The sequence below is a fragment of the Charadrius vociferus genome, unplaced genomic scaffold (genome assembly GCF_000708025.1).
Source record: "Charadrius vociferus isolate BGI_N301 unplaced genomic scaffold, ASM70802v2 scaffold337, whole genome shotgun sequence".
NCBI lineage: Eukaryota > Metazoa > Chordata > Aves > Charadriiformes > Charadriidae > Charadrius > Charadrius vociferus.
Genome location: NW_009649049.1, coordinates 675,450 through 701,222, shown reverse-complemented (window position 1 = coordinate 701,222; position 25,773 = coordinate 675,450). Strand labels below are relative to the sequence as shown.

The window sequence follows — 25,773 nt, the reverse complement described above, 5'->3', positions numbered from 1 at the left end:
TTCATTAGCAACATGAGAGTACTACTTGCAAAGAGTTTCTGGTTCTTCTGTGTAACACTGCAGCAGCCTCTTTTTTGATATAGTATTGCTGTTGTAGTTTACAGGGGTTTTGTGGCCAGTTTTAAAAATCATCTGACTTCACTGTAACTGAAGGAATGAAGAAAGATGCTTCTGATTTGAGTATAGATATTCACTGTATAAAAATGGCTGGGTTATTGGTGGTTTCCTTTTGGGTAGCAGAACAGGCACAAAACCCCACATTGAGTATTAGCCCGCACACTTTGCCAGGAGGTTGTGAGCTGTCGGCATGTTGAAAATTCCTCTGGTGTCCAGTCTGAATTTGCATCAGTGTCCTGTCTGATGTGTGTGTTCAGGGAGATTGTAGGGAAGAGGTGAGATGGACTTGGTTGCATCAACAGGATTTAATTAGTCCTAGGTACTGTATTTCTCCTTTATATCTGTGCCTTCTTCATGAAGGCTGCAGGGTTTCACAACGGTAACCGAAGATTTAAACTGATAACTAGGAGTCTTCCGTGAATCCGATGTGTCTGAGTAGAAAGTGATTTGCAGAATCTTGTGTGTATTATGATACTCATGCAGAAAAGAACCTAGACTGAGGATTTGTCTCAAGGCTTGATAAATTAAAGGTTAGGAAGTGTAACAAGATGTTCTTTTGGGAGGGGAGGGTGCTCAGTTTGGAACAAATGGACCTACACTTGAACAATTTAGAGATTTTCTCTATGTGGGCCACCTGAAAAGGCCATGCTTGGATTACTCCTAAAACAGTCTTGTGAGGAAGGGAGAATATGTGGGGTGAGAGATGAAGTGAAATGATGCCTTATTACCAATTTTCCATCTCACTACTCTTTCTGTCTCCCGAAGATGTGTAAAGGTCCTGTTGGTGGTGGTGCAAGCTGGGGAGACACTCCAGATCAGGATGTCCTTAATATGCTGGGTTCTGATAATCTGAGCCGTCTGAAGAGGCTGCAGGAAAGATTTGTTGTTCCTCAGAGCATCAGAGGACCTTGTCCAGCCCCTTCGTTCCCGGGGTGCCAGCAGTTCTTCAGGGACTTCATCCTCAGTGCAGGAAGGTTAGCTACCCGTGGTTGCTGTTTCCTTGATGAAATGTGTGAGCGAGTGGGGGACACCAGAATGTTGCTATTGCAGCAGGTTGTTGTCTTGAGAGTTTGGGGCAGGGGGGTGGAACTCGATGGTCTTCAAGGTCCCTTCCAACCTAAACTATTCTGTGATTCTATGGTGTAACCTAGGCACGGCATATCAGAAATGTTTTTATGCTGCCTGATACCACGCTTGGTGTTCTTGGCCAGCACACATGGTGAACATGTTAACAAGCAGGTTCTGTCTGGAGCATAGAATGTGTTTGTGTGTATATGTGCAACATTAGGCTAGACTATATGGTAATAATTTTCCTTCTGTAAAACCATACTATCTTTTCACAGGCCATCGGCATTTCCCAGTGCCAAGGCATGCAGTGCTGCCTAGCAAGGGCACTGGACTGGCCAGTTGTTTCTTGCATAGTAGTTCATGAAGCTAAGGAGTTACAGAATGGGACCAGGTTCATGGTTTTGTTCAATGAGTATTTGACAATCCACGGCATGGAGGAGTTGTGAGCTATGGGAGATTTGAATGTTAAGTTCAGTTATTTTATGGCTTTCTGCTTCGACAGATCCATGTTATCCTTATGCTGGGACTTGCTAAATAGTGTCTGTTCGAAAAAGTACAAAACAAGAGTGGGAAAGAAGGAGGTCAGCCAGTACTAGTCTTGTCCCTTGCTTTCTTCTCTGTCATTCTGTTACATTGGATGTCTGCTGATGCTTGATACAACTCATGAGGCAAGCTTGACGTTTTGCAGTGTGTTAGTTGAGGTTTTACTGCTGTTTTCAGCCCAGTCTGACTCATCATCATCTTTTGCTGAAGTTACCAGTTCAATCAGCACCTGGTGGATAGTCTGTGCCTGAAGATACTTGAACTGAATGGCCTTACTCTGGTGGAGCATGAGCACAGTGATGGGGAAGCAGATATGGATGAACAGGTAAGCTTGTTTTTTGCAAACATGTCTGGCAGGAATTTCCCTGAGCCGTTCCAGTACTCAAAGAATTAGTGGCTTGATTGTGAGTTGCCTGGAGCTTCCACTGCTGTATTTGCAGGACAAGAGCTTCTTGATTTAGTTTTGTCATAACTCTGAACTTGGTTATGGATGTCTGAGCCCCTTGCCATTTACTTGCATGCTTCAGGGTGCTTCATAGAACTGTGTCATAAGAGATGATGCACCTTAGTTTGAAAAGTGAGAGCCTCTTTTTAGGCTGTTAGTACCCTGTGTCAGATCAATGAAATAGCTGAGTCCAGTTGTTGCACTCAGTTGCAATAGCTCCTTGTTATTTTTCCATGTAGAAAGATTTTGGTTAGAATAAATTTGTAGTCTTGCCTGTTCATACCCATTCAGATGTTTCTTCACTCATCTATACCTATCAGAGGTGTCACAGCTTATAGTCTATTAGCAAAGTAGCAGCCAAAGGTTTGTGAAGACTTGCAGAGCAGCAATGGTGTAAAGGAGGCAACACAAGATCAGCTCTCTGCCCTCTGATTGACTCCAATGTTGTTAATACGAAGATGTCATTGAGCTGCTTGTTTTGGAAAGCTCTTGAATTAATTTCTTCTCGCCACAAGTGAAGCAGTGCAGGCAGAAGCAATTTAAAATGCTTGATAAATATGTATTTTGGAAACTTACCTTTACTAAAAGCAATGATGGTGCTATGTAGTCCTTCTACGTGAAGCGAGTGGAAGTTTAGTGTAGGTAGTTGCTTGCCAGTTCAGGGTAGTATTGCCCCAGCTTGCTTTTCTTCGTTTCAGGACGAAAAGAAGCGTTTCACTGTGGTCCTCTTAAGCCTACGACTTCTTGCCAAGTTCCTGGGGTTTCTTGTTTTCTTGCCATATCGCACTGCGGAGCAACCAACTAGAGACTTGCAAGACTCTGCAGTAGCATTAAGAAACCAAGTAAGAAGCCAAACTCTTCTAAGAAATCTAACGTGGCCTTTTGCTTGACAGGCAGGTGTTCTAATGAAAGGAGGAGAGTATGAATAGTTATGCCCTTTCAAAGCGAGCCAGCTGTTCCTGGGATGATGGTACACTGCTCTGTGCACCTGCTGCAAATTCTGAGGTTGGGAACAAAGGAAGTAAGAGGTTATGTAAGCTAGAAAAGAGGGAACAATGCAGTGATGGTGAAGTACTCAGTCTTCTGTTATTTCTGCTAATCTGGGGCCGTCACACCAGAACTCTGGCTTAGCTAAGACAACTTGTATTTATAGTGTAAAATCCAGCTACCAGGAATGTTTTTGTTAGTTTCACACCTATCTTCGAGCAGTGCACCACGCTGAATGCAAGAGGGCTGGGGTTAGACCTTGACTCCACTTGTACAGAGTCAGGCTTTTATAGCCTTGCTTCTGAAAGTCCCAGTGGGACCTCTGGTTGCTGTCATAGTCTGGGTTTTACCTCTGCTCATGTGCAAAGAAACGTTTTCATTAGCCAGGAAATCACCTCTTACTTGTATAGAAGGTGAAATCCTAGAAAGGAAAGTCAAGATATAGACAAAGTGTTTCTTTTAAGTACCAAAAGGTAACTTCAAGCTGCTGCTTTAACTTCTGTTGTCCATTAAGACTCTGCCTGTACTGGATGTATTGAAGCTTCTGAGACAATCTATTCGGGATCAACGTTCTATCCTCACTATTCCTTGGATTGTGGAGTACCTTTCCCTTGTGGATCATATTGCTCCTTTCCTTGATTACTACAGGAAAGTATTTTGTCTCTTGCTGCAGGTATACAGGTAAGAGTCTGGTAAAAGATATTTGTTAAGAACTTTTCTGTGAAGGTTTGCTTGCTTAGTTGAGGTGCCTGGTGTTTGAGAATGCATGCTGGCCCTAGTTTGAGATTCTTATGAAAGTACTTTTTTTTATTTATTTTATTTTTGCATGGAAATCATGAGCACATCAGGCTGCAAAGGGAGCACATCCTAGACTCGGAGATTAATATTTGATTTAAATATGCGTTTTTTCATTAAGTAAACAAAATTCTTTAAGTCCCCACTCACTCATTCTACATCTGCAGCTGTGAATTTTAAACCTTGAATTTGAACCTTAAAGTTTTCCTGTGCCTAAAAAGTGCTCTCATTTTATTTCTTTTATACATGAGGAAAATTCAAAGCACATCCTAGAGAGTTACTTAATACTTGCTTTTCCAGTGTATACAAAACAGCACATTTGTCAGATGCATACGTACAAAAAAAGTAGTGCTTGCTCTCCACTCTTTAGGCAGACAAGTAGGGAAGAGTAGACAAATAGTATAATTAGAAAGTGAGTGGTTTGGGATTTTTTTTCCTTAATGAAAATTGAGCTACTGAAATCTAACACTCTCTCTTGTGGCTTTTGCCGTGTTGCAGGTTAATGGTCCTTTCTGAAGATAAGGAGATAAGTTTCCTGAACAAGCTGCTCATCCTTGCCGTTCTCGGTTGGCTTTTTCAGGTAGTCTTCTGTGTTCACACAGCTCTTCCCTGAAGAAAAAGCAGGGCATGGAACTCAATAGAAAGTAGCATTGAAATGAGTTAAACCACTTCAAAACAATTGTTTGTTGTTTTGGGTTTTTTTTTTTTACACTAGTGTAAGGTTTAAAGAATCCTCTGTATTCTAATGGAGAATTATTTTCTTTTAGTGTAATTGTGTAAGGCAACATTATTTTTTTTTTCCAATAGGAATTCTAATTGCTGCTGAAACACATTCTGTACTTATAAATCTGCATCCTTGTAAGCAAATCGACAGCTGATTCCTGTTAGAGCTGGAAGCTCTTGTCACAAAGATGGTGTGCTAGCTGCCAGCCTTAAATTACTGGGGAGTTTTTTGTCTCGTAAAGGGATGATGTCTGATGAACTTTTTAAATCCTTTTGTGCCTTCAGTTGGAAGCAACGTAACTGGTTAGCAGCAATCTGTTGGAAAGGTGAAAGATGCTGTATAGGGAGGGTAAGGAAGGTGGCTTATGTTAGTGTGATCAAACTAAATCCTTAATTTTATGGAAAGGTTCTCCTTAGGGCAGACAGGATCCTTAGTGCTATTTTTTTTTGCGCATAGGAGGCTGGTGAGATTTTGCTGTCGTCTTTATCAGAAATGATGTAAGTTACTGACTGCTGTTTGGGTTGTAACTGCTGAGGTTTCTGTTTCAGGTTCCATCAGTCCCTGAAGAGTTGTTTTTTACCACTGATGTCAGGCAGGAGGGATTGATGCTGGATTCTGTGACATCTGCTCAGGCTTTGGTAAGTTAGTGCAGCAGCGTGTCCTCTGAATCTGTGGATGAGTGTGGACCTACCACGGCCTCAGGAGTTTAGGATTTTATCAGCAACTTGGCTTCAGTGCAGCTGCATTGAGCGTATGTAGGCCAATGGATGTGCTTGTCCAAATGCCTCAATTGCATTCCATCCTGGGTTGTAAACTGTGTGTGTTACAGCTCTGGGGCTTTTGTCAGGCAGGAGCCATCTCATCCTGCTGCGATGGCTTGCAGAATAGGTGCAAGTTTATGCTGGAGGATCAGATGCTGTTTTCCTACTCAGTGGTTATTGCAGTACAAGGTGAGCTGATAGAACTATAGCTCTTCCCAGAAATAAGTAATAGTAATGGATAGTGAGATGGTACTATAAGAGCAAGGTTGCTGTCTTTGGAGTGACCTGTTTTCCATTTGCAAGATGAACGGCAATTGAACTGAAAATAGTATGAGCAAGCAGAAAAGGAGGTGAGTTTATGGCATGTGTGACTTTTCTGGTAACTCCTAGATATGCAAGAGAATACATAGTATTCCTTGAAAAATGAGTAGTATGTTTGCTAAGATGTGTGTATCTTGTTCTAATTAGAAAGTTGTTTTCACCTGTCTCTTCAGTGGCAGAGATAAGATACAGAGATCTTCTGATTTTTTTCTTTTTCTCCAAATGAGAGCAGTACACACTGCCCACGTGGATGGGATCTGAAGTTGCTTTTCCTCCCATGCTTCTGGCTGTGCTGTATAATGCTGGGGTGACATGACTCCACACTGTGGTGTTCCAGTGAGTGAAGTGAAGACACCTGTGGAGGTGTAATGCCTAGCAGATGTGCCCAATTTATTCTCCTCCATGGACTGATTTCTCTTCTACAAGTAGCAGCTGTGGCAACAGTCCTAGTTCCCATCTGTAACAATCAGCTTTCAGCTGGGATTTCCAAGTGATCAGAAGCAAAAGTTGAGCTGCACTAAATGTAGAGCAGCTCATTTTGTGTTACAGGGCTGGACTGAACACTTGGCTGCAAAGTTCTTAATTTCACTGTGCATTTGGAATCCAGTTATTTTTATTGTTTTCATGGAAAGGCAGTTCTGAAACCTGCCTGTGACCATGCGTATGGGATTTGTGACTTGGTGGAGACTGTTTCTTTCCTGCTGTGTCCTTTCAGCATTTCCTTCCTTTTCTCACCAGGACTGTGTACCCTTGGTGGATCAGCAGTTACTTTATACCTGCTGTCCCTATCTTGGTGAGTATTTTATGTATATTTTCTATATAAATAAAATGTTAGTATATCTATTTATATTTTATTTGTATTTGACCTTTGGTACTGTGAGTCCTTGGATCTTTCTTACCCCTCCTTGCAACTTCAGGTCTCGGTTGTGTATGAGTCAACTTTGATAAAAAGCTGTACTGCAGAAGCTTGTGCAGCTGTGAATAGTATGTGGTGAAGGTGGGGAGTGGGGCTGCACGGTCAGGATAGTTGATCTACAGAGCTTGAATACAGAGGGACAGGAGAACTTGTCCTTCACAAACTGGAAGGAGGCATTATAAGGAGTAAGCATACAACGCTTCCATCCTAGGTATAGGGAGAGGTGTTTGTTCTGTGAGGAATGTCGTGATCCTTGAGCGTATTTCTGCTGCCAGGCAGAGGGCAAGAATCCTTTTGTGCCTTGGTGCTTTATTGGTTGTTGTTTGAGATACCTTTTTCCTGGGATCTGACTGCCGTTGGTGAAATCCCTCTCTGTAGACAATAGAGTCCCAGATGGTGGGATGGTGCTCTGCTGCTCGGGACTTAGCTGTTAAGGAAACTGTATGTTACACCTGCATCACGAAAGCTTCTAGGGGCTGAACATGTCTTCAAGCTTTTCCCCTGGTATTTTCTCCTGACCCTGTTGGAATTGTGTGTAACTCTGCTTGTCTTGTTGTCCTTGTAGACTTTACAGTTCCCGCTTGCCATGCTAAAAAGGGATGCATGGAAATGACCGCTCCCTGATCCTTCTGAACAAATCCTATGTGCCAGGGAGCTTTTTGGAAGCCTCCTCTTTTATCTTTGGAGCCTTGCCTGCGTTGCTACGCCCTGCCAGTTAAATGGGTGGGATGCCCTTCGGCTTTTCTGAAACTTTAGCTTTCACAGAAGCTGAGAGTATCTGCTCAGGAAACATGACTGACAATGTGAAAGTCTTTCTCTTGAGTTTTGATTTGTTCTCTTGCTTATGGGGACGATGACTGCTTTTGCATGTTTTTCTGTACAGGTGAGCTGCGGAAACTACTTGCCTCTTTTGTGGCTGGTAGTGGAACAAAAAATGGTGGCTTTATAAGGAAAATCACTCCCACAGCTGCAGAGTCCTTGGCACCCAAGGCTTCTGTAACACAGCGGAAACTGCAGGTAATGAAATTAGGGAGTCACAATGGGAAGCATGGCAGGAAAAATTGCTTGTGTGAGGGTAGGGTGCACAGCGGTATCCTAATGCCAGGGAAAGTAAAGAATGGACCTAGGCAGCAGGGAACACAGTGTTCAACAGTTGGGTGTCCTTACTCCTCATTCTGCTGTTATAGTCATGCAGCTGGGATACCATCTGGGTCTTGAAATCCAGATAACTTCAGTGAACATTTTTGCAATTGGAACAACTAGCCTGTTTCTCTGCCTGCCTCTTCTTTAACATAGTGTTGGTATATTTCTCATGCTCTGTTTTGGTTAGATTGTAGCCATGCTTTCCACTGAAAGAATGAACTGTGTAGGAGCCTACAGGATTACCAGCTGTAATTAAAAGAGAGGATCCTTTCTTTCCAAAAATGTACCCTATGTGGTGACTCACTACTAGTAGATGCTGTGAGAACCCTCCCATTCTCCCCTTTGCTGGGCATTTGCTTTTGTAGCTTCATAAACCCTGATAATGAGCTTTGGGTTGAATGGTTGGAGGAAATAGGGAGAAAATATTTTACAGCAGTGCTGAATGCTCCAGTAGCAGAAAGTTCTAGTGCAGGCAAATTGGGTGCCTTTTAGGACAATTCCCGATGGTAGTTCTGTACATTCCTGTGTTGGGGGGAGGAGGATCTGGGTGGAGTGCTCTAATCAATTGTAGCACTTTTCTCTTGAATAGGTAGAGTTGGAACAAGCGTTCTTCCACAACCAGCCTCCCTCCCTACGGAGAACTGTTGAATTTGTGGCAGAGAGAGTGGGATCCAACTGTGTTAAGCACATCAAGTAAGTGCTGGTGATCTGTTCGGTGACTTAAGAAGTAACTTTACACTAATGGAGCAAAGAGTTGATCCTTTAAAATTTTGTATATAGGGGAAAGAAGGCTTCCTTCAGGGTATGCTGTATAGTAGAACACTAAGGCGACAGTGGGGACGAGCAATATCTGATTGCCATCATAAAGGGGAATTTGTGAATGGATGCAAAGAGAAGGATTATATGACAGTGGGACACCCAGAATGTGAAAATAATACAACATTTTGAGACTTATGTCTCAATGACATCCTAATGATAGGAAAATCTCAGGTCAGAAGGGACCTCTGGAGGTCATCTGATCCAAACTCCTGCTCAAAGCAGGGCCAGCTTTCACGTTAGGTCAGGTTGCTTTGCACCTTTTCCAGTTGAGTTGTGGAAGTCTCTAAGGATGGGGATTCATCAGCCTCTTAGTACCATGTTCCAATGCTTAATTTTCCCAGGCTTTGTGAAAAATGTTTCCTTATATCTTATCAGAATATCCCTTGTTCCAGCCTGTGTGTGTTGCCTGTCAGCCTTTAGCTGTACAGCAAGCGTTGTTCTGTCTATAATCCTTCCTTCTCCCTTCACCTTCTCTTCTCCAGGCTAAGTGAAACCAGATCCCTCAGTCTCCTTGTAGGTTGTGTGCTCCAGCATCCCAAGTATCTTAGTGGTTTTCCCCCGGGCTCCTGCAGCTACTCAGATTGTCAATGGCTTTCTTGTACTTGGGTTCCAAAGCTGGGCAGTGTACTCCAGATGCAGCCTCACAGCGATGAGGGAGGGAGTAACTTCCCTTGAGTTTCTGGCAGCACTGTTGCTAATGTCAGCCCAGTGTAAGGTTGTCATCCTTTGGACACTGCTAACTCATTTAGCTTGGCTACTGGGAACCCCAGGTCCTCTTCTGCAGAGCTGCTCCCTAACCGGTAGACCTCAGCCTGTACAGGTGCACAGTCAGCCCTGTTGTCAGCCCATTTCTCCAGCTTGTCACAGTCTTTCGGAATGGCAGCCTTGCCCTCCACCGTGTCACTCATGAGCTTGCTGAGAGTTTGCACTGTCTGGTTGTTAAACTTGTTGAAGATGTTAAGCGGTATCAGCCCATGAGGAATGCTGGTTGTAGTAGGCTGCTGTTGACATCTTTGAGCTTCTGACCCCTATTCATTGGGAGTATAAAGGTACTGCTGCCAGAAAAGATACCTGTAACCATACGTGTTTCTATTAAAATCTAAAGGCTTTTGACTCTCGAGTCTTAGTACTATTTTGATATCTTAATTGCTGCTTTCTTCCTTTCAAAAATAACAAGGAGATGGTACAATACTAAATGCAATGTGATTAATTCTTTCTTAGCAGAGTGGTTTATTGCATTTGTGCCTCAGATGGCACAAAGTATCCTCTGAAACTGGGGGAAACAGCTAGTTATAGTTAGTGTGCACTGTTTATTGTATTGATTTCAGTCTGACTGATTGTTCTTGTTTTTTTTTACAGAGCAACGCTGGTAGCAGAGTTGGTTCAAAGAGCTGAAGTCATGTTGCAGGATAAAGTGAAGGAGGAGGATGCTAATCATGACAAACTGCTTGAAGAGGTGTGCGCTCATCTGTATGAGGAAGGGGCCCAGGCACTCATCAAAGGCAGAGAGTAAGGAGGAAAAGTTATTTTAACTTATGCCTTCCCATCTCTTCTTCTTGTGGAATCTATAAGCCTAATTTGACTTGGCCTGTCATGCTCAGGTTCTGGCAATTATAAACCCTGACCTCTGCTCTTAGGGTGACTGTCTGCTGTGCCTCCAGCCAGTTAATGCCGTATTTGCAGGAAGGAATAAAGGTGCTGTGTGTCCCTCTGCATCCAGCTCCAAACAGACATCCACGGCAGCTATTGTATTTCCCCTCTTTAGAAAACTGAGTGTTGCAGCTTGGTGGCTTGTAACTGCTTTTTCCTTGTCTGGTTCTTTCGGTCCGACTTATTTCACCGCAGTCTTCCAGCTGGTTTTGACTGTAAGAGAGCGTGTGAAAGTTCCTATGGTAATGAACCTCTGAGCGTTGTCCAAGAACTTTGACTAACGCTGTGGCACGTTTTCTTTCTTTTCTTGCAGATTTTGCAAAAAGAAGGGTCCCGAGGCGGTAAGGGTGTTATTGCCAGAAGAGACATCTGCAGCAGTATGTATTTTCACTAAAACTTACTGAAGGCCCTGACTTTAAGTCTAGACTGTTACCGTTTTTCCATTACTGCTTCACTTACTGCTTAATAGCTTAGGACAATGGAATCGATTGATGGTCTCATGTGAGGACTAATAGCTAAGAAGAGTCACCTCTGCCAGGCTGCCTTGGATATTCTGGCTAAAGTGATACTCTAGCCAATAGCTAACGAGAATAGAAGTGTGTATAAACTGCATTCATCTTGCAAGGATAATGCTTTTGTTTTAGCATCACCTTCCTCAAGGGTTGATGGGGTTTGGGAAGTCAACATGGGTCAGTCCTATTGCTCAGAGTAGCAGTTCCCACAGAGGTGGTGGTGCTCTGTTTAAACGTTGCATGCCAAAATTAAGCCTTTTCCCTCTAGACTCCCTTCTGACTTCTCAGTGACTACAGTGCTTTGGCTGGTAGTAAATCTCCTATCACTTGTTATCCTCCCTGTAAAGGTTTTAAGTAGTGCAGAAGACATTGCAGTGGAACTGGCTACGGAAAAAGCCTGCGGCTGGCTTTCTGCCAACATTGCAGGTGAGTCTCCTTACCCTGAGCTGGGGCTTCTGACCTGTGTATTGTACTCTTTTTTCTGAGATCAAGGGATAGAATTTATTCCAGTGTTATAAAGTACTTGGTCCTACTCATTTTTCTTTTAGTGGGAAGCATGCAGTTGCTCTGTCCCTCCTTGTTTAGGAATAAGAGGAATGATTTCTAGCTCCAAGAACCTTCTTCAGGGATTTTTCAGGCTTGGCCCATGTAAGTGATTTTTAGTTATGGAGGCTCATAGGATCGTGAGAATGAATGCTGTGGAAAGCTTCTTCTGAAAATGTCATCTAGACTGAAGTTGTCTTAGCACTTCAAATGTATGGTAGACAGCTGCTCTCTCAAGCCACCTTATGGCCCACATGTACAGAGTGCCTGTGGAACAAACGCCTCTTGGACTGGGTGTGTTTTCAGCAGGCTGAAGGCAACTGTAGTCCTTTTACTCAGTAATAGTGCCCTGGCAACTCTTCAGAATCTCTGAAAATCCATTGTTTCCGGAGGTTGCGCCAAGTATCTGGGCAAGAATGGCCAGCACCATTTGCAGCAGCAGGAGTTTAGTGTCTTGGATGCTGGTCAAAATTTATTTTGGTAGAAAACATATGGCTTTCATGGGCACAGTGGTTGAACTGGTATGATCATGCTGATTCAGCTTTCTACTTTGGCATTGCTTCCTGGCTTAGCTACTGTGTGCTTTAAACCCGCTGAAATATTTTGATGGAAAATGAGATGAGTTGCCAGTGGTACCTGCTGGTGATGGGTGGCTGCCTTTTAGAGCTCTCGGTGCCTCTGCCCATTAAATATAATGGGAGTGCAGAGTGAGAAGGGCTTGAAAGTGTAAACTGTCCTTTTGCTGTGGCCCTCGGAATGAGAAGCTAGTAAGGGTACTGTTTAGAAACAGTTGCCTGCCTTGCTGGAGAGAAAAGCAGGTAGTAGACAGGATTTGTTCCCTGTTCTTTGTAGCTCTCATCAAAAGAGAAGTGAAGGCAACCTTCAACAGAATGCTGAAAGTCCCAGGATTTCCCTTGCCCGGCGAGGATGCTCTGGAGTTGAGAAGGGACTGCCCTCCAGGCTGTCAGCACTGTGCTCCATTTCCCTCCCAAATCATCAATGAGATTAAGGTACAAAATGTTCACTTCCTGGCTTGCCCTAATTCCCTTTTTATTTTTCACCTTGGTGTTGGGGTTGGTTTTTTTTTTGTTGGTTTTGTTTTTTTTTTTTTTAAGGGGGCATTCTTGTGGTAAAGAACTGGCTGTGAGGAGCATTCAGGAAGCACGATGGAAAGGGCTCATGATTTTTTCATCCCCCTGCTCACTCTGTGTGTACATCAGAGTTCCCTGGTCAGGAGTACGATCTCCAATACAGGATTTCTGGTAGCATGGTGGTGGCCTCTTTGATACCTGTAGTATAGAAACCATAGTGTGGTGAGCATTGTGTACAACTGTATGCTGAAGAGCCAGCATACCAAATTATAGAAAGAGGAGAGTAAGGTGTGTGAGGAAACCAGGGGCTTTTTCTGTGAACTGTTGTGATGGAAAGTGCTACCACATGTAAAACTTGCTAAAGTAGTTTTCATGCCATAACCCTATTAGTGCTCTTCGTACTCAGCTTTTATCAACACTGAAGCTACCTTGACAATACAAGAGGACTCTAGATTTCTGTAGCACTTCTACCCTGAACTTGCTTGCTGCACTATCAGATTTATCTAGAGCTTTCAGAGCTACTTTTAAGAAGGGTGAACTGGTTGCCCTCATTTGCTTTGACTTCATAACATTAGTGAGAACTATGGTAAAAAATCAGACTTGGGTAAGGTTGTGAAAAATTCAGCCTTATGAAATGAGGAGGATATTAGCTGAACTTTTTTTTTTTTTTACTGAGGACCTGAGGCCTATCTATGAACTGCTCTGTCAAAGGTTGAAAGATCTGTTTGTGGAAGTGCAGGGTACTAACAGGTGAATTACTGCTGCCTTTTTCATCAAGGATGTGCTCTGTGTTGCTGTGGGCCCACGGGATGAGGGTGAAGTGATTGACTACGCCTGGCTGGAGTGCCTGCTGGGAAGACTGAGTCAGACGCTTCGATGCAGAAAGGTAGAAGTAAAAAAAGCAACAAAAAACCTCTTGGACCACTTTGAGCCGTCGTCATATCCATAAATTTGTTAGCTTGCCTTGCCTCACAGTTGAATTCGGTTGAATGTTTTTTTGTCTAAGCTCAGATGTGACAAAGTTGCACTGCATTTTTTTTATACTGTGTAGATCTGCTTGTTACCTACAGTTAGTCTTTGTGGATCCTCTTTTCATATATGATCTTTTCTTGTCTTTCAGTCTTTAATGGTCTCCTGATTACAGCTCTGTGCTTCTTGCTGTAAATTGCCTGCTCTTCTCTGATATTTTTATCCCTTGTGAAACCCTGTTTTGTCCAGGCTGCTGTATGGGGACAAAGATACAACTTTTTTTGTGTGTTTTCCAGTTCATGTGTCCCACATCAGAACAGCAGCTGGCAAAGTGCACGGTTGAGTTGGCTTCTTTGCTGGGTAAGTCAGTCATGATAAGCAATTTAAGACTGAAGTCTGTTATTACAGTGCTCTTAAATCCTTGGGGTCAGAGGCTTCAGTGTTTAGAGCTTGGGGATGTTTGAGTCTTTTTGGTGTCACTGAGTCTGCAGATTTTTTTTCTGTCAATTTGGGTGGTTGCTCTTGTTCTCTTCCACCTTCTGCAAAACAGTGTTATACTCTGACTAACCATCCTTCAGATCTGGCTTTCTTATTTGCACCTCCATTGTGTTTTATTTATTGATACCTTCATTTAAATATGTGATATGTTTTCCAGTATTGCTGCTTCTGAACAGTTGCAGCTGAGGTTTTGTTTTGTTTTTTTTTTTCCCTAAAAGCAAGGGCCTGTTCCCTTAAATTATATTTTCATGGCTCTTTCTGGAGAGAATGGAGGTAACTTGTTTTCTGTGTATTGTGACTTCTGTGAGCATTTTCAGTTGTTTTTTGTTTTTTTTTGTTTCCTCTTGCTCTAATGTGTTAAATACAATGTTTTTCTCAGCAGGAGCTAGTGGTCTAGATGCAGGTGTTTTCTCCCTGGGCAACCTTCTAATTTCCTGGGTTTAGAACCTTCTTAAGAAGTTTTATAGATGGTTCATTCTTTCAGAAAGCAGTTCACACCTGCATGTTGTGAAATTTCATTCTGGGGGGGCAGCAATGTAAACCTGTCCCATTCCATTAGTCTGTACCAAGGCAGATCTGGTAACTTCCCTCTGTGTATGTTTAGATGCGGTTAAACACTGTTCAGCTTTGCTTTCACTTGGATGAAGTTTATGCAACTCTGCCTATAGTCAAAACTATGAACAACTATTGAATCTGTTTACAGATTTAAATGTTGTTTGACTGTGTTTTACTCCTCTCCTTTGGAGTAACACCTAGGTCCTCTTTTATTAAGCATTAGACTGACTTCTACTTAGTCAGTCTTTCAAGACTTGGGCCTCTATGCCACCCAAATGGTATTCTTTATCTGACTAGTATAAGTCTCTTCCTATGTAATACTTGTTTTTATAGTTTCAAAGCTCATAATTTTGCACGTTTCTCAACTCCAGTCGTCTTAGGTTCACTGGTTTACACTCACTGTTTTTACTTCAGTGACCATTTAGATACCAGCTATGCAAAATATGCAGTTGGACCAAGATGATGACAATGAAAGGAAGATAATGCAGCTACAGAGGTTCACCTTCCTTCCTGTTCTTACAGTTTCAGATCGTGTTCCTCTGAATATGGGAATCAAGTCCCCAGAGAAGAGCTCTGAAAGGCTGCGTGTAAAGAATAATCCCACCTGTGGCCTTCTAAAACTGCTGCTTTCTGTCTGGAAGGAGGACTTTGGGACGCCTGTTCCTGTGCAGCTGATCTTCAGCAAGAAGAACATCGGTTATCTTGCAGAAGTTAAGCAGCGGGAGGTAAAGCTTATTGCGATCTGCGGAGCTGCCAGTTATCTGCTCTGGTCAGATATATTCACGTAGGATTTGTGCCTGCCCCCAGGGTTAACTTGTGTGAATGAGGCCAGCACAGGGTTTGCTCTGCTGTTAGCTGGCATTGTTCCTGCAGGAGTAGAGAAAGACAGGACAGCGTGCTACTTGTCAGTGCTTGATACCCATCTGGGGGGCTGTCGGGAAGGCACAGTTTAATTTGGGAACAAATGGCAAAACGGCCCATTTGGCCTGGGAGATTGAGGACTGAACACACATGATTTTGTAATCGGTTGCATTCATGTGTCTTTTATCAGCTTTCATTTTTGCATACGTTTCGGTGTTATCTTGTAAGATCCCAAACCAGGAAGCTGAAAGTTGCTCTATTTAGTTGCAGGCTAAAACCAGCTTATTTTGGAAGGTAAGAATTTTTCAAGCTGTCCTCGCACACACAGGACTTAAATACTTGGTGTGTTCGCAAACTGAGAATTTATGGTAGGATACAATGTATGAACTAAAGGAATTTTGTTCGCTCATTTTGGATGTTGCTCTTTGGTGTCCTTCATTGCCACACCCAGATAAATAATGTGCTTTCTCCTTTTGTTCCTTTTCTCCACATCTTGATCCAAGAAGAAAAACATGAATTGTATAGGCATAAAGAAACAAACACAAAATCCGTTTCGAGTTTTTGATATTTTTTTTTTCTCTCTTCTGCAGTGGGATTTGTTCCTTTTCATGCTTCATGGTCTTGTAGAACGCGAACTAATGAGAAGTAGTGAAATAGAGAGTTGCTTGCATAACCTCAAAGTGCTCCCTTGGCCCTCAGTAAGTAATTAGATGCGTGTGAACAATAAGTGAAATAAAGAGTAAAGCTACATAGACAGTAAATCCTTGTAGTTCTGCTTCACGTAGGTGAAGCCCACCATCTTCTCTATCCGTAGTTCCTGCTCAATGCAGCAGCAGGACTGGCTTCCAAGAAGCTTGTTACCGTTACTAGGGTTTGGTTGAAATCTGCACTTGCGTGAATCTCCAGCAATGGAGACACTTCAAGAAAATCGTAAACCAGTTTGGAGACCAGTGGGCTCAGTTACCAGCTCTCAGTTCCAGCCTGAATGCATTTGCCATCCTCCAGCTGAGAATGTTGGGGAAGGGTCTTAACTGACCAGACTTGCATGTAAATCTCTTTGCCTTCTACCACCAGAATGTGAGAGGAGTCAGACTAGTGTAGCCCGAGTCAATATGTAGGAAACCGCCCAACTCCCTTGCTAAAAATGGACAGTATTTCACAGCTGGTGAGCACTTGCATATTGGAGATGTTTAACTACTCAAACTGTGGCAGAGATCTTTCCTGAGAAGGGTGTGGCAATTAACGGGGAGACTGAACATGTAGACCTACAGACATTCATCTTTGCAGTTAGTTTTGTTGCTTGTCCAAGTTTCTGCACTGCAAAAACCATCAATCAACATGTTTAACCTTGTAAAGTTCTTTTTACTAGTAGAATTAAGTAAGCCTCTTTGTTGACATTTGTTAATAAGTGTTTTCTGGTTTGCATCTGTTTATTACAGGATTTCTTAAAAGAACTGGAAATGCTGTCCAGAGTGTTTACATCCGAACATCATATAGAAGAGCCCAGGACTAACCCTTGTGAGCTGACCAGACAATCTTTAGGTACCGTGACAGCACAAAGTTAGTGGAGGTGGACTCTCTCTAGACAAAAATTACTACTGAAGATGCAAATGGAATGTTCAGTGTTTCTGAATGCGTTGTGAGCTCTTTGCTGGGAGCGTACTGCAAATAAGACATCTTTGTGGAAAACCTGCACTGGTCTTCCTGTTCATGGACATTTTGCTGTGGTGACTATGCTGAAGGCTTTACATCAGCCAATGGCTCTCCCAGTCAAAAGTCCTTTAAGCACCTTGATTGTGGCTCAGAGCAGCTGTTTTTTAGACTTGGAGACACTTTTTGTATTTGCACAGCAACGGGCTGTGACCAAACCCAGGAATCCAGTGAAGTGGACAAGCTGCTTCGGGATCAGAGAGATGGTTTCCTGGTGGCTGTCTCTTCTCTTAATGTGATTTCTCATGCTGTCTTAACAAAGACTGTACTGTCAGGGGTGGGAAAAGGTGAACCTGTATGACATGGAGATGAGCCTATATTTATTTTTCATTGTAAGCTCAATTTCAAAGGTTTGATTTTACTTTTTTAAGATTAATTTTAAAAGTTAAACCATATTAAATATATACACCAGAACATTGATGGCATTATTCTTAAAGGATGGAGATGCTTAAGTGTTTTTCTGTCTCTTGTTGGAAACAGAACTTGTAATTTCCTGGGGTTTTTCATAGAAATAAGGGAGAAAATATCTGTTTATATTTTTTACTGAAGACAGATGACAGTATTTTTTAAGACATTTTTCTAGTATGGGAACTTAAATGGCTGATATTCTGTTTTTTATAATCCTTCTTGCCTTGAGTTTGGGTTTTATCAGACAGGATGTGCTGCAGCAAGAAAACTACAGCCTGGAAGAACAGACAAAAAGGTAGCGAAACAGCACAGTGACAGCCCCTGGAAAGCTGGTTTTGAAAGGAATCTTTTCCATGGAGAAGTGGGTGTTCTCTGCCCTTGTGCATAGCTCTTCACCAAGGATGTGACTTCCCATTCATCCCCACCTCCCCCAACTCTTTCTTTAAACTGGGCTTTGTGGTAGGGACAGCAGGAAGATGGCAGAATGTGATCAGGTGCTCATTAGCTGTCTCATGAGATCCCCCCCTTCTCCATAGCAGTGAGGGTATTATTTCTTTTCTCTAGGAATGTCCTATTAGTGTGGGGGTTTTCAGAAAGCACCTACTGTGTCATGTAAGAACAACATCTGGACAAAGCAAAGCCTGGGCCTTTTCAGCTTGCTAATTAACTTACCTCTTCCTTGTATAAGACAAGAAAAGATAACATCTTGGAGTCAGTGGTGTAAGAAAAAACACAGACAGAGCTAATGATGTAGAACTGTGGCTTCTGTTAACTATGTCTACAGCGAGAGAAACCATAGAGCAACATCAGTGTCTGAACTGTACTGCGCTATTTCTTGACTTGGTTACTATGCACTGCATTGAAAGATTTGGCGTGTTGCACCTGCATGCCTTGTTTCAGGGGTTTTTCTGATGTGAATGAAGCAGAGGTCCCTAGAAGTAGACGTTTTGCTGCAGCAATTATTTGAAGAAGTTGTTTGGCATAATAAACATGGATTAAATGTCCTGTTTTGTGTTCAAGCTGTTGAATGATATAGATATGCGTGTAGCCTCTTTGTGCTGGGGCAAAGTACAAAAAGGTGCCTAATGGGGCAGAGCAAGTATCGTAATCTCTCCTGTCTGGCCTGTTGCTGCTTTGCTTGTACTGAACTATAACTGTTTTGTTATAAAGGGCAGGGGGGTGGGGGGTGGAAGGGGGAAGAAGCTGGAATCCATAATGGTTAAAAAGGTGCTCTGGGCCCTGGAGCTGACCTTATTTGGGTATTCTGTTTGCATAGAGACTGGCCCCAGAGCTGTTTTCATGAAATCAAAGTACTTGATTTATCCTTCTGTAATACAACATGCTTGGAAATTTTTATTTAAAAGTTGACTGAGCCCCAGGAGCACTTTACTACTTCCAGCGAGCATAACTGTGCCCTGTTGGGCAGAAGGCAGTCAGTTCTTCAGGGGGAGCCAGCAGGTAAGAAACACCTCTCTTTCCATGTTCTTATGTCTTAATGCAGTTACTCTCTTTCCTGGGCAGCCCGTGGTACTCGGCCTTGGTTGCTCTGTAAAGACAGACACCTGACTTTCTAACTAAACCTTAGGAACAGTTGTATAGCATGTGGTTTTCTGTGCAGGGGTACTCAGCAGTGGGCCCACGCTCATGAGGCTGCATGACTCCGCAGCCCCACTGGGCTGGTAGCCTCTTCTCTGGGCCAGTGCTTCAAGCATTGTACCCGTTCCCTGTGCACTGCCTCTAGCTATAGTGCCAGGAGTGCTGCGAGGAGGAGAGCAGCAGGGAGAAGAGAGCTCACAGTGAGGTAGGTCAGAGTGTGGCCTGCCTTCTGTCAGCCTTTCCTAATGCAAAAACAAAAAAGGGGAAAAAAAGAAAATGAGGAAAAATGGCGTTACATTAACTTCCTTCTGGATGTGCAGGTCAGAGGAGTTGTGTAACTGGACTCAGGAACTCAGGAAGAAGCTTCAGCCAGTGGCTTGTTTGAAAACCAAACCAAACCCCACCCTTTGCTTGGAGAAGGCACTGCATCACAGGACGCAAATGTAAGCAGTGACTGGCTTCTCCCCTCCTGTGCCACAAATTCATGTTCCACGCACATATCCTCAGCAGGTAAGTAGGCGCCCTACTTCTTTCATGACAATGTGGCCTTTGTGTTATTTCTCCATCCAGTGTAGTTCCATAGATGGGTATCTTAGCGGGAACAAAATAATGTGGGGCACATTTTCTTGCGTAGAAAATACCATTTATTGTGGATATGAAAATAGCAATCTTGACTAAGAGCAGAGATGCAACAGTAGGTGGTACAATACAATTGGTTTGATCATCTACTGCTCAGCAGTAACTTACAGGAAGTTGGGTTTCGTCTGTTGTAGATTAGCAAATTAGGTATCTGCTGGGTTTTTAGTTCTTCCTTCCAAACAAACCAATGCCGTACATTAACAGGTACCATAAAATGTTATATTTGCAAAAGAAAACATTCATATAAATAGGCTTTTTAGTATCAATTGAAGATTGTATTAAAAAAAAAGTTACATTAATTCAATACCAATAAAAATAAAACTTAGCTTTGATAGCATATAAAAACGCTTCAAAACAAGCATATATAAATAACTTAATTTGTAAACATAGAAAAAAAATTTTATGTATATATAAAAATAAACTTCTGATGCACTGTACAATAAGACATTATCCTTCATAGGCACTGGCATCGTTGATCAACAGGAGTCCCCCTAGATGTTTTTCCTACAAAACCTGCTTTATCACTAGTGCCATGTCCAAAATAAAAGGGGAAAAAAAGCAAAGCACTGAGCAGATCTTTTGTGGACTGCACACGGACCTCCCCTACCCTCTTCCGGAACTCCATGGAAGCAGCGCTGGGGACAGAGCCAAGATCCTGTGCTGCTGCTTCTGCTCATTTTTTCTAGGGCTTTTACATACTGCCTTGTTCACTCTTCCTTTTTTCATTCCCACCAAGAGGTGGGGAGGGGCTGTATGACAGGTTGCAAATCTGGAAATCTGCCTTTTCGCTCAGTTGCAGCAAACTTTTTCCTTCAGGGGCTACGGAAGATGCAGGACACTTGAAGTGAACCATGCCCTGCTGCAGTTTGGCAGGCTTTTAAGGAAAGGCTGAGCCTCACCAAAAGAGAACAGTAATAGATTGGCAAGTTTGTAACCATGACCACCTAAAGATAAAACAAAGCAAATTTGTAAGGGAAAGGTTTTGTTATCCTACCTGGTATAGTTTAAAGGGGGGAAAAAAAGCCTTGGGCCGATATGTCTCAAAACTGCTATTTTCTTAAATATCAATTTAAAATAGCTATTACCTTTTCTTTTAAAACTTAGTGTATTAGTAACAGGAAGTAACATAGAAGCCGAGAGCCAAAATTGCACCTGTGCAAAGATATAGTAAAAGCAGATCTTGGCTCTTGAATTCAAAGGTGGGGAGTGCAGCTAACTTCACTATATGCTGGAAAAACGCATCTTTTACTGAAAGTAACTGTTAAAGTAGCAGATGCTGACGCTGGTAAGGTGGATGCTTGAATACATGTTTCTTACTTGACAAATTTAAAGTGCAACAGCTTCTTTAACAACGTGGGCTTTTTTTGAGCTAAAGAAAGCATATCATAGCATCTTTTATTGCTTAGATAAGATATCTAAAGTCATTCTTTACCGTTGTGCTGAAGAACTAAATAGTTATTCAGATATTTAAGTTGGTGTGTTTTTGTTTAATTTCAGGAATGTGTGACCAAACTAGGGAGTACGTTGAACAAACACGTAAAGCGTGACAGAAGGATTGTTGGACGAAGCTCAACAGAAATACCATGAGGTAATTGAAGGGGAAGAGTCTGCACTCACTGCAGTGAGACAGCTGGTCACCAACGGAGAAGTGCGATAGGATTATGACCAGGCTCGATTTTCAACTCCTAATGCATTTGGGTAAAAGTGTAGAAGGACTGATGGAAAAAGCTACTCTTATCTGCAGGATTTAAATTCTAGAAAGAAGCTGATTACTCAGTACTACTCCCTATTAGTGACAAAGTGTCACTGTTTACAACTGTCAGTTTAGTTTCTTTATTTCAAAGCACCTAATTCTGCAGTGCAGTAAAACTGTGTCCTGAGGTGTGGTGGTTTCCACTGATGCTGCATAGTGTAGTGGCAATCTGAAATACCTCACACTGGCTGCAAGTAGTCTGCCAATTACACAAGAAAAATCTATCCAGGGTACAGGGTGACTAGTGGGTATCGTGCTGCTTTAACTTCCCTTCTCAAGGGGAAGTGTAGCCAGCTAGCTAAATTAAATGATTTATCTACACTGTTATAAATTCTGCATTTGATACTTAGCTCAACGTTAGAAAGTGGCTTCGCAGCTCTACTCGAGAGCTTGTAAAAGGTCTCAAGCCATACGCGTACTGTTTCCGGTTTGTAGTGCATTTCATTGCTTCCATTGCCTTTTTCTCACTGCTGCCTAAACTTTCTTAAAGAAAGAAGCTTGATCTTTGAAGCGCCTTGGAAACAGAAATTACGTAATACACTTCTGCAGGTAAGATGCTGGCTATTGTACAGCAAAGTCTCTTCCTCTGCTCTTGACAGAGGCAGCGCGTCTTCCTGCTGCTGTTCCATGGAGGTTTTCCACAGCTGTCTCCCGGAGGACAGGTTCCCCATAAAACTTGCTGGGTTTCCTCTGAGCAGTGGTGGCTACAAGTGGTCCTTTCTTCTAACTATACTTTTGTATAGTCCAACATTAGCAGTTAGGCTCTTCAAGCAAGGCTTGGTTGTGACTGTCTCACGAGCCAGCTTTTGACATTACCCTTACAGATGCTTGTGTCTCTTCGTGAACTTTCAGCTGCTGTTTCAGTGTCCAGTTTTGTCCCAGACACTAACTAGCAAGAAAGTGTGCCAGCCGAGCAATCACCAGAGGCTGTCGCTTAGCAATGGAACTCAGGAGCCTTGCGGGGATAGCTGGAGCACCAAGATCCACCTGCAGGAATCAGAAGAAAGGCTGCGCGTTGGGGTTTGTACCTGGGTTTGAACAAAACAATTCTCCAGCCTGGATAGTTCTGATGGTGCAAGTATATGTTCAGCACTAAAGTAGTTTACAGCCAAATGCCATCATTAGTGTGTGGCTTGTATCTTTTCCTTCCCAAGCTTTGCTATTTGATGGTACTTTCAGCAGGTATGACCCACACTGCTTTTGAGTTTGAGCTTAGATTAAATATTACTCGTTTGAGACAGATACAGTGTTACTGAAAATGTATATGCATATACTAAAATGCAACATAAAATACATATAAAATTTTAAAACGCATATACATTACTCATATGCATTGTAAAATGCATATACTAATTACTACAATTTACAGAGAATATTTTTTAAATTGTATGCTAAAAATACCTTTGACCTATGTAAGTTTAAAGGACTAATGCCTTTTAGCTCTCAGATGAGCACTTTAAATTATACACATTATGGTATTTTCTTCTGGACATTTTTAAGTACTTGGTAGCACTGTCTGAGAGCCTACATTTCAGATGAGTCTGTAAGAAATGGATGGCAGGATTTTCTTATTCTTAACTGGAATCCTAATCTTGACTTCTCTTTTGTATCTGTTAAGTGTGAAGAATTAATGACTTTGGTTAGAAAAAGATAAGTATTTCTGTATTTCCGTGCATTTTGAAAATAGTATAACCTGAGGTGGACTTCCTTCAGCAAGATGGAAACACAAACGCGACTCTCCATGCTGGTTCACCATGTGAGAACGCAACATATACTAAAATTGCTAATAAATGTTTACAGAAGAGTCTCGGTATCTGAGGGAGCAGCTTTAGATGCTGTAAAAACTTGTGTTTAAGCACATGATCCCATTGCTAATAAGATTCTCTCTGCATTACTGTACATCATGTCAGATAACAGTGTGAAGGGGAGGTGACTTTTATGGTCACTTCATGAACTTCATGGAGCATAGTGTAAGGATTATTTTTTTTGTTACTTACCAGCTCTCAAGTGACTTTTATGGTCACTTCATGAACTTCACGGAGCATAGTGTAAGGATTATTTTTTTGTTACTTACCAGCTCTCAGTTCTGATATGGAATGGCTTTTTGCGTTTGCTATTGGACGTACAGTAAAATCTTACCTGTGCCATGTAAATAACTCTGGTGATATCTCTTCCGTTCACTACATCAGGTTCCAGTATCCAAGCACTGGGCAAAATCTCCCCTCTCACCACTTCTTTACAAGGGTGAGGCATGGATGCGTCATAGACAGACTGAATAGCCAAGACAGACAAGTTCTCCTGCATGTGAGAAAGCGTGAAGATGACAATTTGAAATTTTTTTTTATGCATCTAGTAATGTTTTCTTTGTTTGCCATGAGGTGTATTTCTCATTACTTAAAAGAGCTCTTTTAGTAAGAAAGAATATTTCTCATGTTATTTATTAAATAATTTTTGTCATAATCTCACATGTTTGTAACCTGAATATACTGTGTAACGCTTGTGTTACTGTCTAGTGGGGCTCGGTTGACAATTGTCATTCAGAAGAGGGTTTCATACATAATTCCCTTGTGTCATATCAGCATGGCTTTTTTTCCTAATACACTGCCACTTCTGGAAATACGAGCATGGGCTTTCCTTCTTTCTGTCCTTGAACCACAAGCTCAGAACAACTACTCCTCTATGCTTCAGAGAGAATGGTCACTTTACCTCTTTGGCTTCTACAGTAATGCAGCAGAAATCCCGGGGTTGCTTTAGGTAACACAGGGAGGTATCAGTCACTAAATATACTGTGGAAAACAACACCCAAAAACAAAAAAAAAAGGGGGAATTAGACTTTGACAACTTTAACTTGTCACAATTTTCCCCCACCCCTAAAATGTGGATGCAATATTTGTTTTTTGACTTCTTGTTGCCTAAGAGCAGAGAACTAGTTAATATGCTATAATGTGTCACTAAGATGCTTTTTCAAGCCACTTAAGGTTTATTTTGACTTTCAAACTGCTGTCTCTAGCTGTCCTTCTGCAGTGAGACGTGTTTAATATTATCCTTACTTTGGAAAAATCTTGCAAATATTAAAAAAATGAATTTGTTTATTCAAAGCTGAAGTAACGAAATAAGCTGCCTCTAAATTTCTTCCTGGCTGACAACCTGAGCTGAGAAAGTACATAAGGATATAATGGTGACCGGTTGTTGGTGTTGATACTCACCCAGCTGAATATGGCTGGTTACCTTCTTGTGTATTCGCGCTGTGTTGATAGTTCTGTCATATAGGTGCCGTTTGCCAGGATCTCTCACTAGTCCCCACACGTAGGGAAGGGGTCTTTCTATCACTCCTGCTCCCAGAAACCCGTGCCTTGTTGCTGAAGGGAAGACTTTGTAGTAAACCAGCACCTCTTTTTCTGTACATTGGTATCTGTCAAAGCCAAATGAAAAGCGTTTGCACACAAAAGGGCCAAGCGCATAAACAGGCCTCCCATTATAAAGACCTGCCCTAAGCTTACTTCCAACCAGCTGCTGCTTGGCACGTGTAGAGATTCCTCAGGTTGTGAGAGCACGCTGCCATTACCTTAGAAAACAATGACAAACGTATAGGTAAGAGAAAGGTGTATAAACTATAAATTGTGTTCAGCTTTTACATGCTGCTACAATTATCTTCTACTCAAACTACTAAGCTGGCTTTACCACAAGGAGTTTTACAGTGCTAGTGCTCCTTGGGGAGTATGAACAGCCAGAGTGACTTGCCTGTCATATTCTCTGCTGAAGGAGGAGATATACATATATGTATATCTGTAAGCCTAGGCCAGTATACTAGTCTAAACTATTGTGAGAAAATGGGAGATGGGAAGAGATCTCCAAATGATGTTGAAGTGATTCTGCCTGTTCTGAAATAGGAAGTGGGTATGCTTTCCTTCTAGCTACACACTCGCATCTTGCCATACACAGATACATAAAACTTGCCCTGTAGGAATTCGTGGACGCTGGAGGAGTTATCTCAGCAGTTTCACCAGCTTCACTCCAACATTTCAGCTAACATGCAGTAGTCTCTTCTGAACCCCACTGCTGCAGCAGTCCTCGCTTCCCCCCGCCATTTAAAATTGCTCACTGTGCCTCTCTCTGATGTACAGGAATAAGTGAAAACTCTGCTTATTTACTTACCTCAGTGGTAGCATTAGCCAAGATATGTTTGGATAAATCTTGGTATCCTTTTGTTGAAGAGGAGCTGACGGAAATAGTTAATCCGTGAGTGAACCTGCAGCTGATGCTGCTAGAAGGAAGGGGCGGCTGAATTCTGCTGGCTTCTGCAGAAAACAAGAAAGCCATAGGGGAATAAAGAAACGATAAAAAGGAAA

The 25,773-nt window shown here is 42.2% G+C and overlaps 2 protein-coding genes across 2 annotated transcripts in view; one reads left to right on the top strand and one right to left on the bottom strand.

The window, feature by feature from the left end:
- Positions 1-21,258, top strand: part of CDAN1 (codanin 1) — a 36,116-nt gene extending 14,858 nt beyond the window's left edge. Inside the window, exons 11-30 of the mRNA XM_009887986.1 lie at positions 883-1,091; positions 1,939-2,053; positions 2,872-3,015; positions 3,675-3,841; positions 4,454-4,535; positions 5,228-5,317; positions 6,500-6,554; positions 7,561-7,694; positions 8,410-8,513; positions 9,999-10,148; positions 10,603-10,666; positions 11,149-11,227; positions 12,197-12,354; positions 13,214-13,321; positions 13,701-13,764; positions 14,980-15,182; positions 15,909-16,016; positions 16,758-16,860; positions 17,169-17,323; positions 21,169-21,258. Coding sequence (XP_009886288.1) covers positions 883-1,091; positions 1,939-2,053; positions 2,872-3,015; positions 3,675-3,841; positions 4,454-4,535; positions 5,228-5,317; positions 6,500-6,554; positions 7,561-7,694; positions 8,410-8,513; positions 9,999-10,148; positions 10,603-10,666; positions 11,149-11,227; positions 12,197-12,354; positions 13,214-13,321; positions 13,701-13,764; positions 14,980-15,182; positions 15,909-16,016; positions 16,758-16,860; positions 17,169-17,323; positions 21,169-21,258 — 2,382 coding nt within the window. The remainder of the gene's footprint in view (positions 1-882; positions 1,092-1,938; positions 2,054-2,871; positions 3,016-3,674; positions 3,842-4,453; positions 4,536-5,227; positions 5,318-6,499; positions 6,555-7,560; positions 7,695-8,409; positions 8,514-9,998; positions 10,149-10,602; positions 10,667-11,148; positions 11,228-12,196; positions 12,355-13,213; positions 13,322-13,700; positions 13,765-14,979; positions 15,183-15,908; positions 16,017-16,757; positions 16,861-17,168; positions 17,324-21,168) is intronic.
- A 983-nt stretch (positions 21,259-22,241) lies between these two features.
- STARD9 (StAR-related lipid transfer (START) domain containing 9) overlaps positions 22,242-25,773 on the bottom strand; it is a 110,912-nt gene continuing 107,380 nt past the window's right edge. The window contains exons 31-36 of the mRNA XM_009887985.1: positions 25,580-25,722; positions 24,925-24,989; positions 24,631-24,836; positions 24,131-24,210; positions 23,564-23,722; positions 22,242-22,411 (exon numbers count right to left, since the gene is read on the bottom strand). Coding sequence (XP_009886287.1) covers positions 22,310-22,411; positions 23,564-23,722; positions 24,131-24,210; positions 24,631-24,836; positions 24,925-24,989; positions 25,580-25,722 — 755 coding nt within the window. The 3' untranslated portion in view covers positions 22,242-22,309. The remainder of the gene's footprint in view (positions 22,412-23,563; positions 23,723-24,130; positions 24,211-24,630; positions 24,837-24,924; positions 24,990-25,579; positions 25,723-25,773) is intronic.